At 47.2% G+C, this 19927-nt stretch overlaps 1 protein-coding gene across 7 annotated transcripts in view; it reads right to left on the bottom strand.

Moving 5' to 3' along the window:
- Nucleotides 1-247: 247 nt before the first annotated feature.
- Nucleotides 248-19927, bottom strand: part of LOC121718534 (SEC14-like protein 1) — a 36210-nt gene continuing 16530 nt past the window's right edge. For 6 of the 7 annotated variants that reach the window (XM_042103548.1, XM_042103545.1, XM_042103546.1 and 3 more), the window contains 15 exons: nucleotides 18171-18320; nucleotides 17580-17711; nucleotides 15828-15956; nucleotides 14468-14732; nucleotides 13985-14094; nucleotides 13139-13328; nucleotides 8965-9053; nucleotides 8400-8470; nucleotides 7901-8072; nucleotides 7666-7800; nucleotides 7062-7196; nucleotides 6147-6398; nucleotides 5137-5315; nucleotides 4693-4719; nucleotides 248-3441 (listed from right to left, as the gene is read on the bottom strand). In XM_042103548.1, the coding sequence (XP_041959482.1) occupies nucleotides 3336-3441; nucleotides 4693-4719; nucleotides 5137-5315; nucleotides 6147-6398; nucleotides 7062-7196; nucleotides 7666-7800; nucleotides 7901-8072; nucleotides 8400-8470; nucleotides 8965-9053; nucleotides 13139-13328; nucleotides 13985-14094; nucleotides 14468-14732; nucleotides 15828-15956; nucleotides 17580-17711; nucleotides 18171-18320 (2142 nt within the window). In that variant the 3' untranslated portion in view covers nucleotides 248-3335. The remainder of the gene's footprint in view (nucleotides 3442-4692; nucleotides 4720-5136; nucleotides 5316-6146; nucleotides 6399-7061; nucleotides 7197-7665; nucleotides 7801-7900; nucleotides 8073-8399; nucleotides 8471-8964; nucleotides 9054-13138; nucleotides 13329-13984; nucleotides 14095-14467; nucleotides 14733-15827; nucleotides 15957-17579; nucleotides 17712-18170; nucleotides 18321-19927) is intronic. The other variant, XM_042103550.1, reaches the window with a different exon arrangement.

The following is a 19927-nucleotide window of genomic DNA, read 5'->3' as shown; positions in this document are numbered from 1 at the left end:
CTCCCTCTACTGGTAGGTTTTAAGTAGTAACCATACAGCCTATTGCATGAAAAGATCACAAAATATACAAGTACATAAACACACACACTGAATCATAGAGTACAATGAGCTCCCTATCAAACCACTCTGCATTAAATTATTCACTTTACGTCCATGATTTACACGTGTTGTCAGTAGTTGTTCAAAGCAAAAGTTAATTTGTTCTAATGCATTGTAATGCGTGTAGAAAAGCAAGAGGGCAAACACATTTTAATCTCATAATTCAAGTTTAATAGTTTTAAACAAAATGTAAAGGCGCTATTTTGTATATTAATTTAAACATTTTTTGACATACACAATAATTTCTCAAAAGATATGCAGTACATGGAGTAAGACAAGCACACAAAAGACAACGAGAGGTGGTTTAGAGTTCAGGAAATGACAAGACAAGAACACTTTTAGCCCTCTTAGTCAGATGACATTTACACTGGCAAAGTCAAGGTTACAGAAACGAGAGGCGATCTTTCATACGGTCCACATACAAACACGTAGCGACTCCTGTCGGCAGGCTGCTGCATGACTGAGAATACTGAGGGGCGGTAAGAAGCAGTCAGTCAGTCACACGAAAAACCTCACAAATCCAGCGCAACCTTTCAAACAGGCATCCTTGCCGACCTGATGATGGGAAATTTCCTTGGATTAAAGAGGGTCATCAGTCTCGGAAAAAAAGCCAAAACTGTAACTTGCATTCCCTTAAACACACACACAAACTCAATAAGGACCCATGGGGGAAAACGACAAGGCTTTATAAAGTGAGGGAGGTTTAGGATGGGGGAGAATGAAGCAAAAGTTACAATTTAAAAACAGGTCGGCATTGGGAGCCAATATGTCACCGCACAATCACAGCTGATACAAACACAGCCCTCTTTCTTCTCTTGAGTAAAGCATTTCTTGGTTAATGCAGTAGCACATCGAGACTATGTTCACCTTCTCACCCAAAAGTCTAAACATGACACACACACACACAGAGTGAAAAATGAATGTACATGTAACAAAAGACTGAATGATTCAAAAACAAAGACTGTGAATGAGGGTCAAATTCGCACTACTTTTACTAATGTAACAGAAGACCAATGACGTGGTCTTTATTGTTTATGGCGATCACGCATTTTGTCTGAATTATTGTGCTGATATCCAACCTGGACTGAAAACTAAAGCCAAAAGCCAGTGGTAAATTTGACACCTCATCTCACGCATGCACACAAAACCACCACCACGCAGCTGCTTCGGTAACTGCATGGTATCCGTTGTCGGTCAAACTAGTTCGACCGCTGCCTTAAAGATTCAGGGTGTTTGATCTGGCCACTCTGTCCTACCTGAAGACCGTCGTTACACGAGAGAGATTCTGAAAGCTAGTCGCTACTGAGGTTGTTTGAAAGGCTAAAGCCTACTAAAAGTGTATAATCTCAAGCACAACAGTAAAATGGCAGCTTGGAAAGGAGATCAAGGAAGATATGGTTCTCTTCAGCACGTCTTGCTTTTAGTGAGATATATATATGTGCTCAAGATGATAATGGCAATAATACAACGTAAGGAACTTTCTTTCATCCTTTTTTTGCATTACCTGTACAACAGGCCCATTTCATACGGCAAAATCAGGTGTCAATCTGCAATCACATCAAAGTCCAGTCCCATCTGGCCTGTAACATGGTTGGGGAAACATTCAAGGACTTTATTGCAATAACCAATGCCTGTGAAATATGCACAGAATGATGTGCAGAATCACATAATGCTGAAGAATGTATGCCCCTGGAAAACTCTCTAACTGTTTATACACTAGAGAAAGGTGATGGTTTAAGGAAATCCCTTTAAACGCAACAACAGTAATGTGAGTTATGTCAACTCCTTGAAAAAAAAAAAAAAAAAACATTGTACTTTGGGGAACATCCCCGGAACACCAGCATTACATTGCAAAAAGTAACTTATCTCCATTTTCAAGCATCCTCTTCCAAATAGGTTATCATCAGTAAAGTTGTCTTTGTAACAATATCAAAGTTGACCTCTATTTGGTTGAAATGACCACTTCACAAATATGGCAACTCTGAAATTCACTCACTACAAAACCCACCCCAGGTCATCTGAACACCCAAAACCATCCCAAACGAGGAAAAAAGTTTGACCTATTAAACCGTTATTAAATCACACGACCCTCCAATGGTCAGGTTCTGTACAGACAGTTCTGCTCACCCACTTGATCAGTAGCCCATCTGAGGAGTCATTGTTCAAGACTCCACTCCATGAATATAAAACTACTGACCAACAGGGGAGCATCGCAAACTGGCCTGTTGCTTGATCGACTTGTCTTGTGAACGGTGAGGCGCTGACGTCGGCCTGCTCAGTCCTGACTAGAGCTGGGGGTGGGGGCGGGGGGGGGGGGGTCGTGTTCCATAGCACCCAGAGTACACCAGCTGCCTCCTTTTGCACACGTCACGTTCAACATGATAAATAGAAGTCTGACAGCAGAAATTCAGCTGGGATTATTGCCTCTAGCCCAAGTCTCTCCACAGCTCACACTTGACCTAATAATGAAAACAAAATGAAAACCCTCACCAGAGAGACATCACACTCGCCCTGGTGATATGGCATCACACTCGTCCTGGTGATATGGCATATTCTGTGTAACTCTGTGGTGGTGTGGAGAGGGTGTGTATAATACATACACGTATACATCAGTGTGTGTATGTGCAAGGATATGTCCACATGTACACAACACGCTGTAAAAGTGTGTGTGTCTGTGTTGGAGTTTGGTGTTGTGTGTGTAACAGCGGATCCAGTTCAGTGTCCCCAAACCCTTTGGTTTTGGGAGGTGTATTGCTCGGTCCAACATGGCGTCCAGGATGCACTGAGTGTCCAGTGAGATATGGCCCATACGGTCCTCTTGCTGTCCTCCAGCCTGAAGCACAAGGAGGGGAAACCTGCTTGTGTGCGGACCTGCTGCCACGGCTGATTGCCACGGCTAGGCAGGTCGTAGCCCTTTAGACATGGAAGAGGTGTGCGTGCAAGTGGGGGTTTTGTTTATTTGTGTTTGTATGTTTTTGTTGTTGTTATTTTTTTGTTTTCCACCCCGTCCAAGACCAATGTATGTTGTGTCTGTTCCCTTAATGCAGTAGTTCAGTCGAGCTTCAGGTCCACAAAGGGGAGATGGTTAGTGAGCATCATGGACGTGGGGTGGAGTAAAGGATTGGGGAAGGGGGTCAGAAATGTGGGATGTAGATAGGGGAGCACAAGGGATTGTGGGCCAGTGTTGTCCCCTGCCCCTCACACCCAATCCCTACTGTCTCTCTGATTGGCCAGCTCTACCTTGAGATCATGGAGCTGGACTGTGATTGGCTGGAGGTGGTGGTGGTGGCGCTGAGCTGGGAAAAGCCGCTGTGGCTGGACTCCAAACTGGTCATTGAGCCCCTGGGGAAAGAAAGAGGGGGTATAACTTCTAGTAACCTCTTTGGTTTAATTAAATACTGTAAAAATATATCACAATCATGATCCATTAGCCATCAGGTGATTTGCAAAATGCAGAATTTTGGTTTCTTGGAGGGTTTGAGAACTCCTGTGTGATCTGGTGAAGGTGTCCCATGCCCATTCCAGAGCCCATAGCAAAGCATGCAACCTTAAGTTAGTGATAACACGTTTCATTCTGTGTCAGACAGAATGCAGGAAAATGGTTGCTGCGCGGTCAACATTTATGAGACGGATAAGGTCTGAACAAAATCTGAGACGGTGCAGCAACGACCTTATCTGATATGACACAGAACGATCCACACAACTCTATCATCTGGTACTCGCGGCACTGAGGAGCTAGGGGGTTTAACACCCTCTTATTCCTGGTAGTTACATGAAGATGTTTTGGGTCTACAAGTTAACATTTTCAGTATTCTTTAGGCTTAAAAATTAATTCACTTGGATCTTAAAGAGAAATGACAGTGAGGATTTGGTTCAAGAATTTATAGACTTCATAGAAGTGCTGATCGTTGCCTGCAGCTAAAACATTTAAAAAAAAAAAGTGCATAACACAAGAAGTTCCATAAAAAAAAAAAAAAAAGTGTTAAAAAGTGCACCGTGCAAGAGGGTGCGGAGATCACATGTGGCCAAGATGGAGATTGCAGCCATCTTGGAAGATGGAAGATTTGCGAAAGCATGAGTTTGAACACAACAGCAACCAGTTTACAAACTTAACAGATCCAGGACCAGCAAAAGGCCATTACTGATACAGGAAAATATTAAATAAGCTGCAGCCTTCTGCCTGAGCACATCTACAGTAAGGGCAATAGCATGCCACAGCCAAGCACTGCACTTGTAAAAAGCAGCTTATTAAGTGGTCGCTCAAGCATGAGGGGTCACAGAGGTTAGTAGCCAGTGCTGATGACTTGCTATGTAATTCAATAGACCTTATAAGCTCATTAGCATGTGGAAAGCAATCAGCATTGAATCAAAGCAAGCTTTCCATACGGACATAAAATATGGTCCTCTGATTGCACATGACTCCTCCAAAAAGAAGTTTTTGTTTTAAAGTGAGGACCTTACTGTATGGCCAGCATGGGAAGGGTTAAGAGCAAGTCAGGAGCAGCGAGCATCCACACTCATGCTTAGCCAGGCTAGGCGCGGTTAGCGAAGCGCTGCTGCGGCTAAGCAAAATTCAAACACGAGTCCACTTACAAACTCTGCACATCACAGCAAGCCGTTCTTTACAGAGGGAAGACACAGAAGAGAAAGAGGGGGGAAAAGAGGAAGAGGAGGAGGAGGGGAAAAAAAGGGGGAGGAGAAAACAACAGAAAGGAGAGGAGGTAAAGCGGTGGGCGCGTAGCCTTGCTTTAGCTTCAGTGGGACTAAAAGAGATTAGCCACCGAGGAACAAAAAAGAAACAAAAAAAAGAAACTGGGTTTCTTTCTGGGTTTTCTTGTCCTAAGCAACCATGTCTTCACCACTATAAAAACTCCCATCTGAATCCCCCTGTCTAGACAGCACTGTAACAACGCAAAGGAAGATCATACTAAACACCAGTGAAGCCTGACATTATCAGTGAGGTCTCACATTATCATGACAGTAATTGACAACAGGTATGATATTTAATCTTGGTATGTGTGGAGAGAGGGCTCTTACCTGAAATCCTCGGAGCCCAGCACCTCGGTGTAGTACATGACCTTGCACTTGTGCGAGGACACCTGCAGCGTGGCCAAGACGTCGTCCACGCGCGGCAGGTTGGTGGCGGCGCACGCCGGCATGCTGTGGAAGCGCCACTGCAGGATGTAGAATCCTGGCCACCGCGTCACGTGAGAGCCCTGGGGGGGGGCAGAGACAGATGCACGTCATCTCAGTCCAATTTAAACACAAACTTATCGGTTCACTTATCGGCTTATCAACCTGATTTTATATCCCCATAACTCCTGGACAGCAACAGCAAGGGAGACGGACAAACAAGGTTTTATCTAAATCATAGCTAACCTGCCGTACAACCACACGTCCAACATTTACTACCACAATGTCTGACTCAGTAGCTATAACCATCAGCAGAGTGTATGTCTGAGTCTGCCACAAATGACTGGTTGGTAAGGGTTGTTGTGAGCACCATATGCGATTTTACAGGAAACTTCTGTGGAGTCTAAAGTAGTGGAACCTGGAGAGGGAACTTTAGGTTGGGTTGGGCTGATGTATAGCTTATCAAGTGCACTCATATGAGATGTATATATTTAGTGATACTCATGTATAGCTTATCAAGTGCACTCATATGAGATGTATATATTTAGTGATACTGATGTATAGCTTATCAAGTGCACTCATATGAGATGTATATATTTAGTGATACTCATGTAGCTGCACTAATAATAGGTCCATGTTAATTCACCATTCTCACCACCAGGGGGCAGTCAAATGGTGCTGATAACAGTGGTGCCTTTGTGTAGTGAATTCATTGGCTATGTTGGGCACAGGCTTAGAAAACAAAACACTGTGGCAGACAACTTGGCTGAAAATGCATCACAGATATCATTATCTCACCCAACTTCATCTCGCTTCATCTCTTTCGTCTAAGAGCAGACAACATCTTCCATCCCCTCACACCCATCACACCAACCCACCCCCAGCCCACCTGGGGGCTCTCCCACCCCTCTCACCTGGACGCTCTCGCCCTCCTTGCAGGTGAGGGGCGACTCCACCATGCTGTAGTCCTGTCCCAGCATCCAGGACTTGTCGATGAGCTGCACGTTGTTGCCCCCGGGCGAGGTGATGCCGTGGCCCACCTGCGGGTCCTTCCGGGGTTGCTGGGGCGCCCGCTTGGAGTGGTAGATGTTGAAGACCACGTCGCCTTTGCACACGTCAAAGTCCCAGGTGATGACCGAGGAGGCGTCGATGATCTCGACCACAACCTGTGTGTGGAGGTAATAATAATAATAATAATAATACGTTTTATTTATATAGTGCCTTTCTCAGATTCGAGGTCACCACAAGTCAACACAAACAAAGCAGGACAACACAAAAACAAAAACACAGTCAAAAAAAAAAAAAGTGTGGGGGGTACTTTCATCATCAAGTTCAAATAAGATTTTTGGTCATTTGGAGAAATGTTTTGATTAAAGCTTGTTATTAACTATGAGTTATTAACTATGATATACTAGGCAAGATAAATTATGTCTTTGTTTGTGCGCCTGGAAATTCTTTCCATTCCCTACACATCACTAGGGAAACAGGAGACCAAAACATTCTGTATTGTTCCAACATGACACCTCTGAATACAATCCCTCACAAAACCTGCAAAACACACAATACACTGAGAACAGGCGGTGCAAACTCCTCCGCAGCCCTGGCACATTCCAACACTGCCTCTGCAGTCCACCAGGTGGCGCCCCCACTCTGCATCTCTGCAGCTGATTCTGCATTGAGGGACTCTCCGCATTGAGGGACTCTGGTAACTTTCCACTCATGAGCCTGGCTCCACTCTCTGCACCCCTCCGCATCCAGTCAGCCCGCTGCATACAGGGGGGGGGGGGCACCCAGAGGACCAGGCTGGGGAAGGAGGGGGGTGAGCTCACCTCATGGGGGGCACCCTTGAAGACGCTGGCGCTCTGGTAGATGGTCTCGGTCCACAGGCGGATGTCATCGTTCTCCAGCTCCTCGGGAGTGCGGTACAGAGACTTGGGCACAACACCTCCCTCAGGCACCTCACACTGCAGAGACAGAGAGGAGCGAAAGAGAGAGAGAATGAAAGAGTGAGAGAGAATGAAAGTGAGAGACAGAGAGCAAAATGAAGATGACTGCACCTAACCCCGGGCTAGGGAAAGAGGAACGACTCTGCAACGGACAAAAATATGCTCAGTCCCTAGTCTTCTGTTTGATACTAAAATGTTGAATCTTTAAGATTGCAGTGTTTTGGTTTGCAGCATTACTTCATGTTCACCATACATGCGTGCTGTGTTATAAGACCAAAGGCTCAGTATACACTCATACGTGCTCCTTTGAAAGATCACAAAAGCAGCTCTCCTCAATTAGAGTTATGAGAACTCTCAAATGCAACAGTGACAAGGGACATCAAACAATCCCCATCTACTAAAAGAGCTAAAAGACTACTCCTCTACCATAAACTACATATCTCTAAAACAATGTATGCACACAGACACAGACATCTCTTTAACGTACCATGCACTCTCCGCCAAGGAAGTCTGGGATAATTTCTTTGTCGATGTAGTCCACCAGACCCCCAGGGCCCTGATAGTCGTTTCCAGCATAAATAAGGAATTTCTTTCTGGTGTTCTCATCGATGAAGGGGCTCACCTGGACACAGGTACACACAAAGGCTATAAATACACCATACACGGATACACAGTCACCAAATACTGTGTACACAAAATGGAGATATTGTGTGTGTATGTACCAGTGTCCAGAGCACAGGGAAGACTCTGGGTGCTCGGAGTATGAGGAGGCGTCCGAGCGTCTCGGGGTAGTTGGCCTCCACCACCTCGATGATCCTCAGCAGAGCCTTCACGCCCGGCCTCCACAGGTGACGCATGTTTAGGCCCTCCAGATCCACCAGACACGTCCAGCAGCTGAGAGAGAGAGAGAGAGAGAGAGAGAGAGAGAGAGAGAGAGGAGAGAGAGAGAGAGAGAGAGAGAGAGAGAGAGAGAGAGAGAGAGAGAGAGAGAGAGAGAGAGAGAGAGAGAGAGAGATATAGAGATAGAGATAGAGAGATACGGGGGATTTAGGTTAGGTGGATTGCGGATGTGAAATTCAAAGAGCAACAGATTGACCAAGAAAAACAAAAACAGGAACAGAAGTATGGGAAAACAGGAAGCTGCTTTACACAACATATAAATAAAGACATCCACCACACACACAGGACAAGAGTTAAACAGGACAGGAGTAGAGGTCTCACCTGATTGGCCTGCCAAACACTTTAGTGTTTTCCTCACAGCGTCTCAAGCCCTCTTCATTGATGGAAAGCACCTGCACACACACACACGCACGCACGCGCACCCGCAAATAGAAAGCTGAGTGAATGTCTTTCACCATTTTGTGAGACCATGTCATATACAGAGCATCATTCACAGCTTGCCGACTTCATGGTGTTTACTATTTCGCAAACAATTCAAACCTGCATGCAATGCAATTTCCTTGACAGTTACGGAACGACAAAGCACATTGTGGATCTCCATTGTCTTTGCTTATATATATATATATAACATATTTTCTCTTCCTCGTCTGACACAAGACAATGCATTAGTGAGCATTACAGTGTCTATTTCAAGGATGTTGTGCGGGTTTCCTGAGTCTCGTGTCAGGTTCACGTTATTCGATGATCAATGTCAGCTTGTCAGCATGCCGTAGATGACTGCAGGTTGTCATTTATTTCCGCTTCCTTGTTTGTCAGCCAACAACACATTTCTGGGAAGTGCAAGTGACACCTTTGTTTAGACTGGCATGCGGAGACTGGCACTTACATGTCTGAGGAGCGACTCCTCTCCGAGGGCGCGCACCAGTCCTTTGGTGTCCATCTGGCCCAGGCGCAGGATGTACAGAGGACGACCATCTGTAGAACACGCACACACACACACACACACGATGAGCACACATACAGATACAGATACAGAGGTAAAACAACATAGGCTGAGTGTAGTTTAGGTATTTCACTGTTCCCTATAAATCAGCCTTAACAGCATCATACAATACAGTACTCAGAACGAGTGGGAGTATCTCTGAAACTGGTCAGGTCCAAACCCATTCACCGCTGCCCTGTATTCCTGTGCCTCAGGAAGCTGAGCACACTGCACACCACAGCCTCCTATTTATGGGGCCTGCCCACACAAACAGACACTTACAATACTCACACATACTAAAGTCTCAAGCCCCTACGGAAGACTCTCTCCCTCCCCCCCCCCCCCCCCCCCCACACACACACACACACACACACACAGCACTCGAAGACGGGGTCAGTGACCACGGGGGACTCCCTCCCTCCCTCCCTCCCTCCCTCCCCGACCGATGATGCCCTCAGGCTGAGTCAATACCAGGGCCTTGTGACTGAGAGAACACACCAGTAAACACATACACAAGCCTGCCCCGCATGTGCTGCGGAGAAGGCATGTGCTGCGGAGAAGGCACGTACTGCTGTAAGTCAACACACACACACGGCTCCGCCAGTCCAGCCCTGTGTGTCCTGACCTGTCCTGCTTGTGCAGTAGAGCCCTGTGTGTGTGGTGTGTGTGTGTGTGTGTGTGTACTGTAGATCCCTGTGTGTCTTGTCTTGCCCTGTTGAAGAGCAGGCGTATACTGCTATGACTCAATACAGGACGAGATTATTATGATTTGCATGAAATTGTTTGAGTGCTTCCATGGGAAAGGGAAGTGCTGGTGGGAGATGAGGAAGGAAGAAGCAACAGAAATATTCAAAGAAAAAAAGTGATAGAGGGATGGATGGAGGGATGAAGGGAGAAATAAATGGCCTCTTCTCTTCCTCTCACAACGAGAAGCGTGTGTTGAGGCCTGGTCATCATATGATTCTTGCTGAGTCACTTATCTGATTGATTGAAGATAGTAAAATGATGTACGTGCTCAATCTGGCTTTTCATCACAGTTTGTTTCTCCAAAAAAGAACAACTAAATACTTTTATGTGACTTCAAACCATTTGTAATGGGCACACAAATAAACAAAAGAAACTCAATCGTGATTCTTTTAATGCATAAAAATGAAGGTGCTTGATTTTCAAAAGACCACCGTGTAGGTAGTGGCACCTGAACTACCTCTCTCTCTGTGTGTGTGTGTGTGTGTGTGTGTGTGTGTGTGTGTGTGTGTGTGTGTGTGTGTGTGCGTGCGTGCGTGTGTGGGCGTGTGTGGGCGCACTAATGAGCGTTAGGAGTGCCAACAGATAAGTGCTGGCGAGTGGATTAGTCAGTGCATGTGTCAGAACACACAAATGTCAAAGTGTGTGTGTGTGTGTGTGCGAGTGTGTGTTCCATGGAATGAGTGAGTATTTCAACGGCATTGTTTCTGTGTCCATGCGGGTGTGTATATTTGTATGCCTGCTCATGTGTACAGATGCACGTGGGTGTATTTTGGCATGCCTGCGCGTGTGTGTGTGTAATTTTGTAGTCCTTTTATGCCAAGATGTGATGTGATCTGTATGTGTGTGCTTTTGAGTGTCTTAGAGTGTGTGCTTTTGAGTGTAAATGAGTTTAAGTATGGACGCCTGTAACAGTGGGAAGCACACAGCACGCCAGGTGATCGGTTCCACTCAAGGACAAATATGACAATCTCTCTCTCATTCACACACACACACACACGCACGCACGCAGTTGCAGATGGCTCAGTGACGCATGTGACCCACTGGGCCCCTGGCAAGATGACGCCGATACACTGCCTTTGATACAGACGCGAACCACAGACCGTGAGCCGGCTGCACTCACAATGCCAGCAGCACTCACACCAGTGCGTGCGTGCGTGCGTGCGTGCGTGCGTGCGTCTGAGACAAGGTGGGGGCTGAAAGATACTGATCTCCCGTTGGCTGGCACAAGACGTCGGAGAGACGGTCTGTGAAGTGTCTGACGCCGCTAGGAGGACGGAGGCATGCGGAGGCTGCAGATGGGAACATGGATAGCGCTGCAGGTGGATGGGTACGAACATGAGCATGAGGAATGCTGATCAACACTTATGTAACCTGGTGCCAATCGCTGGCACAAAGTGGACGGAATGGAGACTAGAGGTCAGCCAGCAGCAGACGATGAAAATGCTCCGTGTTGAATACGGGCTTATTGTAATGGAGCGAGTTCATTCTGAAGTGTAGCAGAAGTTCATACGAGTTTCACACTGTGAGCTCCAGCAGGCTCTGGCACGCAAGGGCATTAGCAGAGGCACCAGAGCCAGTATGCTAATATGCTAATAACCTCAGTCATGTTCTGGAGTTATGTGCATTCATTATGTTCACATTTCACCACAAGCTAACCACTGAGCGTATTGCATTAATGCTGATCTTATCATCCAACATTGCTACACGGAAATGCTCCTCAGTAGGCTATGCAAGCAGGGCCGGTTCTAGGCTACTATATTTGGGTGGGCAACATGGCAAAGCGGTCAAATTGGATCAAAATGGACATAAACAAAACACACAAAAATCACAACCACCTAGCACAAGTTGCTACAGCCAACAGCCAGGAATAGGCATTATTTCTAATACAAAATAGTATGTTATCATTTGTATTTTATGTTGTTGAAGAAATATTTGCGAAATATCGTTGGAAAACCAACAGCCTACCTTTTGGTAATGTGAGGACATCATAAAAGAGCAAAACAATGAAATGCAGCCTCTGACTAGCGCTGACTTGTAATTTGCCCAGAGTTGTTGTGATCAGAATACGGAGATTCAGGAAGCTGATTCAGTGCAAGCTTAGTGACGTGTAAGTTGCCCACACACACACCCTACCCTCAAGTTTCTTGGTAACTTTAATCATCAGTTTCTTGAGAACTTGAATCATCCAACTAGAATACATGGAATCTGTAATGTGGTTGCCCTGCAACAAGTTGACCCATTTATCGCCTAAAGCAGTGTTTCTCAAAGTGTGGTCCGGGGACCACTAGTGGTCCGCAAGCTATCCCAAGTGGTCCGCGAGCAGACGTGGTAGAATATAATATAGATGAGTTGTTTGCAATATTGAACCAACTTGTATGTAAATTCAAACAGTTCTGCAACATGCCTATGTATACTACGCCAGTTTAAATCATATGAATCCTCTGACACAATAAGCAAGGTGAGGCCTATTGTGTAATATACTGTTGAAGTACGTCTACTCTTCTTTTTTTTTTTAGCTAGGTGGTCCGTGAGGTTTTTTTTCATTGGTTAAGTGGTCCTTGGTCTGAAAAAGTTTGAGAAACACTGGCCTAAAGCAACACAATGAAAAAGTAATTGCTTGAATGAATAATTCGCCCATACTGGTGATCATAACATTGAGATTCAGGAAGATGATCCAGTGTAAGATGAGTAACTTGTAGGTTGCTCACACACATGCACTGACAATGTCAGAGACTTGTCTCCACTTTGTACTGGTTGACAAGTTCAGTTGTGACTTTTTGAGTGCATCTCTGATACAGTATTTAGGCTATGGGATGTAACAGGCAGGTCAGCATTTTGATCTGTTGACTGTTTGCAGGTTATGGCATGTCTCGTAGGCAAAGAAAAGCTGTTTCTTTCAAACACTGTACACTTAATCAACTGCCAACTTAATCAAAGCGTCAGTGTAGCGATGAAGGAATAGATTAAATAGACATATATGGGAGTAGAGTGTGGGTATGTACCTTGTAGTTTATTTTGATACATTTAATTATGGTATTTGATATTTTGTTTTAAATACAAAATAGTGCCCCCCACCCATAGTGTAGTACTGTAGCAGCCTGGCTTTTCCCCTGTCTGCACAACTGAATAAAACTAATTCTTGACTTTGTTTGGGTGGGAAAGACACAATGTTTGGGTGGGCTAAGCCCACCCTGGTCCCTGCCTAGAGCCGGCCCTGTATGCAAGTAACCCTATTCATCAGCCCAGGGTTAGCAGTCAAGCTAGCCACTGACAATGTGTGTGTGTGTGGCGGAAACGTTAGCTTTTTGGCATTAGCGCCACTTCTCCTTACCCTTATCGTGGTGGTGCCAGCCGCCAGTGTAGTAGTCGTGCAGGACCTGCGGGCAGCTCCAGGACTCCAGCAGGTAGTCCACCTGGTGCTGCTTGCGCCAGGTGAGCGACTGGCACAGGATCTCGCGCGCCTTCTCCATGTTGAAATCGCGCGCCCGCAGGAAACGCAGGATGTGCTCGTCTTTGGGGATCTGGGGGACGGAGGGTGAAGAGTGTGGGGATGAGACAGTGTGGGGTTTGCGATCACAATTTTTTAAGAAAGAAAGAAAGAAAGAAAGAAAGAAAGAAAGAAAGAAAGAAAGAAAGAAAAAGAGAGAAAGAAAGAAAGAAAGAGAAAGAGAGAAAGAAAGAGAAAGAGAGAAAGAAAGACAGAAAGAAAGAAAGAGAAAGAGAGAAAGGAACAAAGAAAAGGGAAGTGACCGTGTGTATGTGCATATCCTGATAGATCAATAGCCGGGGGGACGTGTGACTGAGCAAATTGAACCAGCCATCTGTGTGTGTGTGTGTGTGTGTGTGTGTGTGTGTGTGTGTGTGTGTGTGTGTGTACGCGCGCGCATCAATGTGTCTGTATGGAAAGCAGGTGTGAGAGAAAATAAATATTTAGCAGCGCTGGGACTGAGAGGGAGACTCAGGGACCGGTCTGGCCTGTATAAATATTTATTAGCCAAGGGAGTGGATCATTTAGCCTATGTCTGCCTGTGTGTGTGTGTGTGTGTGTGTGTATGTGTAAATATCCCAGGATGTAATTTGAGTGTGTGTGTGTGTGTGTGTGTGTGTGTGTGTGTGTGTGTGTGTGTGTGTGTGTGTGTGTGTGTGTGTGTTATTGACCTTTGTGGGTATGGCTCACCTTGCCCTTGTGCGTTTCCTGGAGCCAGCCACGCAGCCGGATCAGGCAGCTCTCCTGCAGGGGCGTGAGGTCTCCCAGGTAGCGCTTGATGTAGTCAGCATCCAATTTGTCTGGTACACACACACACACACACACACACACACACACACACACACACACACACACACACACACAAACATACACAGTAATTAATGACTTTGTTCATAATAAAAGCTCAAAGTTAGACAATCTGTTAGACAATCTGAATCCAGCTATCTAAGTGCTGCATACCCTAGTAGCTAGTAACAAACTGACCCTGACAGTTCAATCAATTACAAACTCATAATACTAGTAATATTAACAATCATGATGATCCAATGCTCTCTCACTGAACAACTCTACCGGTCACCTAATACTCACTTCACTGACCCACCAATCTCCACCAATCACCTCTCACCTCTCTGACTAAGTCCCTGTCTCTGACCAATCAAACGGCTCGCTCACCATCAGGAGTGCCGGCCACTGGCTCGTTGGGGCTGCTGGGGGGGCTGGTGCCCTCCTTGCAGACGAGGGCGAGAGCGTCCGGCGGGGCGCTGGCGCTGTCCGAGGGGGCCGTGATGGAGATGGCGGGCGTGACGGGCAGCTCGGTGGGGCGCACCAGCGGCGCCAGGGGCTTGGCTGGGGAGGCGGGGCCAGGAGTCCAGCGGGGCATGTGAGTGATGCCCTCGTCCTCCAGCTGCTTCAGATAGTACTCGATGATCTCCTTACCCTGCAGGGGGAGGGAAAGGACTATAAGTCAGCTGGACTATAAGTGTGTGTGTGTGTGTGTGTGTGTGTGTGTGTGTGTGTGTGTGTGAGAGAGAGATAGAAGAGTGGCTGGATGTGCATATGTGCGTGAGTGATTGTATGAGTGAGTGTGTGTGTGTGTGTGTGTGTGTGTGTGTGTGTGTGTGTGTGGTGGTGGGGGGAGGGGGGGGGTCACTTTGATCCTTTGTTCACTCTGTTCCTTTCATAAAGGAGCTGTGGTTGTGTACAGCATTGTCTGACCTGGAGAGTGAGGGGTGGATTCAGTGTGTGCATACAGCTGGAATGCTTAGTCACAGAAGCACACACATGTGGTCTTTTAAAGGCTATGTGTTACACACAAGTGTGTGTGTGTGTGTGTGTACAATTGTAGCAATCTTAAAAAGAAAAATTAAAGAGACATTTGGAATATTTTTGGGACATTTAAAAAATCAAAATCACAATATCTGTCAGAAAAATCGCAATTAAGATATTTTCCCCAAATCGTGCAGCCCTAGTACACACGTGTGACAGAGTGCAATCATAACAATAACTTGTAAAGGAGCGTACAGCACACATGACTGGGGAGAGGCTCCGGTGAAGCAGGCTCAGGCCCACGCCTGTGAACCACCGCCAGCACAACACAGCTCCAGCACACTCACCGCAGTCGAGCACTCATGCGCATGTGTGTGTGTGTGTGTGTGTGTGTGTGTGTGTGTGTATGTGTGTATATATGTGTGTGTGTGTGTGTGTGTGGTCAGAGAAAATGAAAGTAGCAGGTAAAAGCTGCTGAACCACCATTTCACACTCACACTCACAAAAAAAACAAAAAAAAGTGTTCCTTCAACTAAAAAGAAGTGTTGCTTTAACTTTTCTAACCCTCAGAACAGCTGAGCAGACATTCTGAGGGTTTATTTCTTTTGAGGAAGTGAGATTTACAGAGAAAAGGGCTGTGAGGTACCCATGAGGTCATCCACAACAGGGCGTTCACCAGCAAGGAAATACCATAAAGAGCCTGTAGCTGTGTGTCGTTACGGTTTGACCACCGGGGTGCAAGTCTTGACTCATGAGTGACCCTGACCTTCTTGATGCTGCTGGCGTACTGCTTCATGGCGATCTTCTCCACAGTGCTCTCGAAGCCGAAGAAGGACTTGATGTCCAGGCTGGCCGTCTGCTCGAAACACGTCCAGTCCTCGTTGTCCGGGTGCACCTGTTAGCCAGCGATATGAGAGAGAGAGAGAGAGAGAGAGAGAGAGAGAGAGAGAGATGTAGCGTTACCATGGAAACTCATTATAGCATATATGTATAAGTTACATAACAGTCCAAGATGGGAATTATTTGTGTTTGCCAAACACACCATTTACTGGAAGAGAAGAGTAGGTGGGGGTCTCAATAGAGCTCACCTACCGGGTGTAGATCTAGTGTTTACCAAAGCATTTTTCAAACCAGAATATTGACAATACTAAGCAGGGTAAGGCAGCTACACCTATACCATCTACTCTGCTCCACTCTATCCAAACCAATATGATCTCACTATCTCAAACCAATATGATCATTAGGACATATCAGGCTAGTGTGGGGGGCAGGGATCTGCACATGATGGCCTGGATAAGTTCATAGCAGCTGATCTAGGACCAGCTCAACACGCCTCAAAGAAAAAGAAACAGGGGAACTTAACGGGGAGATGGTGCAATGGTGAGATGGGAGATGTAATATTAAATAAAATGTTAATAATAATTGTAAAAGAAAAAAAAAAAGTCTTCTCAGAGGCAATGACCTCATTAACACTACCCTGGTTCTGAATGTGCTGTGGCCCCATTCCGAGACTTGACACACAACTCCCATCTTTCCCCCGTGTGGAGAACCTGGCCTGGTGATCTCGCCCATCAGACACTGACCAGGGATCAGCATCCCAGGGCCCGTCCGCCCAGTCACCACCACAGAGGGAGCAGCACAGACCTGATCTGAAGTCAGATAATTGCTCCCCCCACCCCTGCACCCCTGCACCTGCAGGAGATCTGCCCTGGCCAGCGTTGGCTCTGTGTGCTCTGACTGCGCTGGCTTGGACTGCCCTGGAGCAGCATGCCGGAGCGCCAGGAGGAGCCTTCAATTATTCATCCAGCTGAGGAGGGCCTGGCGGCAATCCAGCGCTCGGGGAACGGGGCCAAGGCTGCGGGCGGAGAGCAGAGAGACATGGCGCTCACGGCTCTCCTCTCCACGCCGCTTAGGAGGGGGGTGCGCGGGTGATCTCTGGTCTTCAGAGGGGGGTCAGGTTAAGGGATCTGAGAGGGCTACGGAGACACGTGGGGGATGTCAGCAGCACACGCTGCAGTGGTGATTTATGGGCAGACAAGAGAGTGAGGAGGGGCTGAGGCCCTGAACCCAGGGAGGCAGGGAGAGTCAGCTGATGGTGTATGCGGCACTGGAGAAGGCATCATTCCAGAAGCCTGCCTGCCTGTGTGTGTGTGTGTGTGTGTGTGTGTGTGTGTGTGTGTGTGTGTGTGTGTGTGTGTGTGTGTGTGTTTTAAAACATCAAGACATGCTAATTATATATATGCACATGTGGCAGAAGAGGCAATGGTTTCATTTGTGCCTCGTACATACCATATTTTCTTGTGTCTATATTTGTGTACTCCATGTGAAGGTCTATGTGTGTGTGTGTGTGTGTGTGTGTGTGTGTGTATTTTTGCATGTGTACTCCATGTGTAGGTCTACGTGTGTGTGTGTGTGTGTGTGTGTGTGTGTGTGTGTGTGTGTGTGTGTGTGTGTGTGTGTGTGTGTGTGTGTGTGTGCGCTCATGTGCTCGTGGGTGTTTTTGCATGTGCGCACTCACGGAGTAGATGCAGAGCTCGTGGATGATGACTCTGTTGGAGAAGGTCTCATTGTGCGACTCGATGTGCAGGGTCCTCTCTTGGCGGTTCAGGGAGTTCTTCTGGTTGAAGTACACATAGTCCACCCCAGCAATCTGTGGCCAATCACAACACACACACACCTCATCACAGCTGTGCAGTGCCGCTGGGAACTTCCGACTTACGAGACGTCTCAACAGTAAACTTCCATGACTCAACACGCAAATAAACACGTCTAGACATATTCTTGACATTGTATTGCACAGATATTTTAGCAGGGACTTAAGAGTACTGTATGTCACACCGCTGGTGCATCTGAAACCACAGCAGCGCTCTTGAGAAGCTCTCGTCACAGGAAGGATGACACACGTGAGCCTTGTGGGTTTTTAAGATGGATGGAGATAATTTGAAGCAACATGATGCTGAACCTGCAGATGATTTTAACTCTGCGCAAGCCTAGTTCAAACCACAGAACAGATAAACTAAGCCCACCATTCCCCTCGTCTCCTAGCTGGGTATGAAGGGCAGGCTAGTGCGTTGGGGGTGGATGGTGACATGGCACGTGTTTGACGTACTCTTTTGAGGAGCCGCGGGGCGTCCACGTCCAGCTTGCAGCGGCGCTCGACGTTGTGCATGCAGCCGTCTTCGCTCTGGTCCTCGTCCAGCACGTCGCTGCCCACGAACATGGGGATGAGTGGACAGGTGGGGAACCGCCGCTCATACGCCTGGGGGAGAAGAGAAGAGAAGAGACGAGAAGAGAAGAGAAGAGAAAATGTAGCTTAGATAACCAGAAGAGAACTTCTCAGAATTACAAAAAAAGCATGGCTTAAGCAGAACAGGCCTGCAGTAAGCAGAAGAGCTGCTGTTGCAAGTGACTCTTGATTTCAAAATGACAAGAATCCTCTCAGCCCTTCAGATTCCTTCCGCTTTTTCAGTGTATGAGGATATAAAAAGGGGAAGACATCACAGAGCTTGCACGTCGAGGCAGAAAATAGTCCAACACAATCAGTCACTGCCTCAGTGCTTGCCTTTGGAGACAGACCAGACTGATGTAACCTTGCAGGACACAATGGAGGGGGAGGGGGGCGGGGGGGTGGAGGGTCTGCAGACGGGACTCAGCTGCAGAGAGTGGAGGCACATGGTAGTTACAAAACCTCACGCCTGCTGTGCTGACGAGGGCGTACGTGCATTCATACAGTGGAGTGTGTGCAGAGCATTACACAGTGTCCATTCCCCTATATGGTTCATACCATATGAGCTATAGACCTCAGTGTGCAGATTTTGTTTGTAAGTGTGTGTGTGTGTGTGTGTGTGTGTGTGTGTGTGTGTGTGTGTGTGTGTGTGTGTGTGTGTGTGTGTGTGTGTGTGTGTGTGTGTGTGTGTGTGTGTGTGTGTGCGCGTGTGCGTGTACACACACACACGTTCAGGTGCGGACCTCCAACAACAGTGGCGGCAGCAGAGCCGCAGCAGATCTGCACTCATCACTCACTGTCCTCAATCCGATCTTACGAAACGCGGCGGTCCCAGAGGAGCACGGCGGCCTCAGAGCAGTGAGGACGGACTCCACACAGGCTGGATACCAGCACAGACGGGGGAGTGGCTGACCTGAGCGCAGCCGTTGGGCTAATAGAGGGCGGAGGGCCCTAGTTTGGAGCGGGGCGGAGTGGTGTTACAATTCCCAAATCCCCATGTAATCTTTGGCGCTGGCCTACAGCAGGCTTACTTACGGCATTATATTTCAATCTTCTCCAGCCTGCCAAAAATGACCTTCCCTAGCTTCCTAGTATGTGCCCCGCACAGCATTACTGCACACACACACACCAACGAACGAACAGTCCAACATCGGTCCAGGCAATGCAAGGTCACCGAGCATAAAGCGACCACTTGGTCTGAGGAAGACAGGGAATTGCTTTTATATAAAAGCACTCAGCTCATGCGTGTGTGGCTAGCCTGTACTAAGGAGAAAGGGGGGGGGACCTGAAGCCACGCAGACTCACGCAAACAGGAGACATTACTAGCGACATCTGGTTGAACAAGCCCTGAGTGCAGGAAGCATGGGTCAGAGAGGGCCAAACAGGACTGAACTCATCTGAACCAACCCAGTTAGGCATACAAGAGCACACACACACACACACACACACACACACACACACACACACAGGGCTGCCAAGACGAGCCTGGATTTTACTATCGGAAGAATATCACAGTTGTGAACTGTGTGAGATGCGTTTTACGGTGTGTGTGTGTGGCGAATGTTGAAATCGCACCAGAACAAACAAGGCCGAGGACAGTCCAGAAGAAAAACAATGATGACAACAATGACGACAACAAC

This window comes from Alosa sapidissima, chromosome 9, assembly GCF_018492685.1.
Source record: "Alosa sapidissima isolate fAloSap1 chromosome 9, fAloSap1.pri, whole genome shotgun sequence".
In the NCBI taxonomy this organism is placed as follows: domain Eukaryota; kingdom Metazoa; phylum Chordata; class Actinopteri; order Clupeiformes; family Clupeidae; genus Alosa; species Alosa sapidissima.
This window is presented reverse-complemented; position numbering and strand designations above follow the sequence as displayed.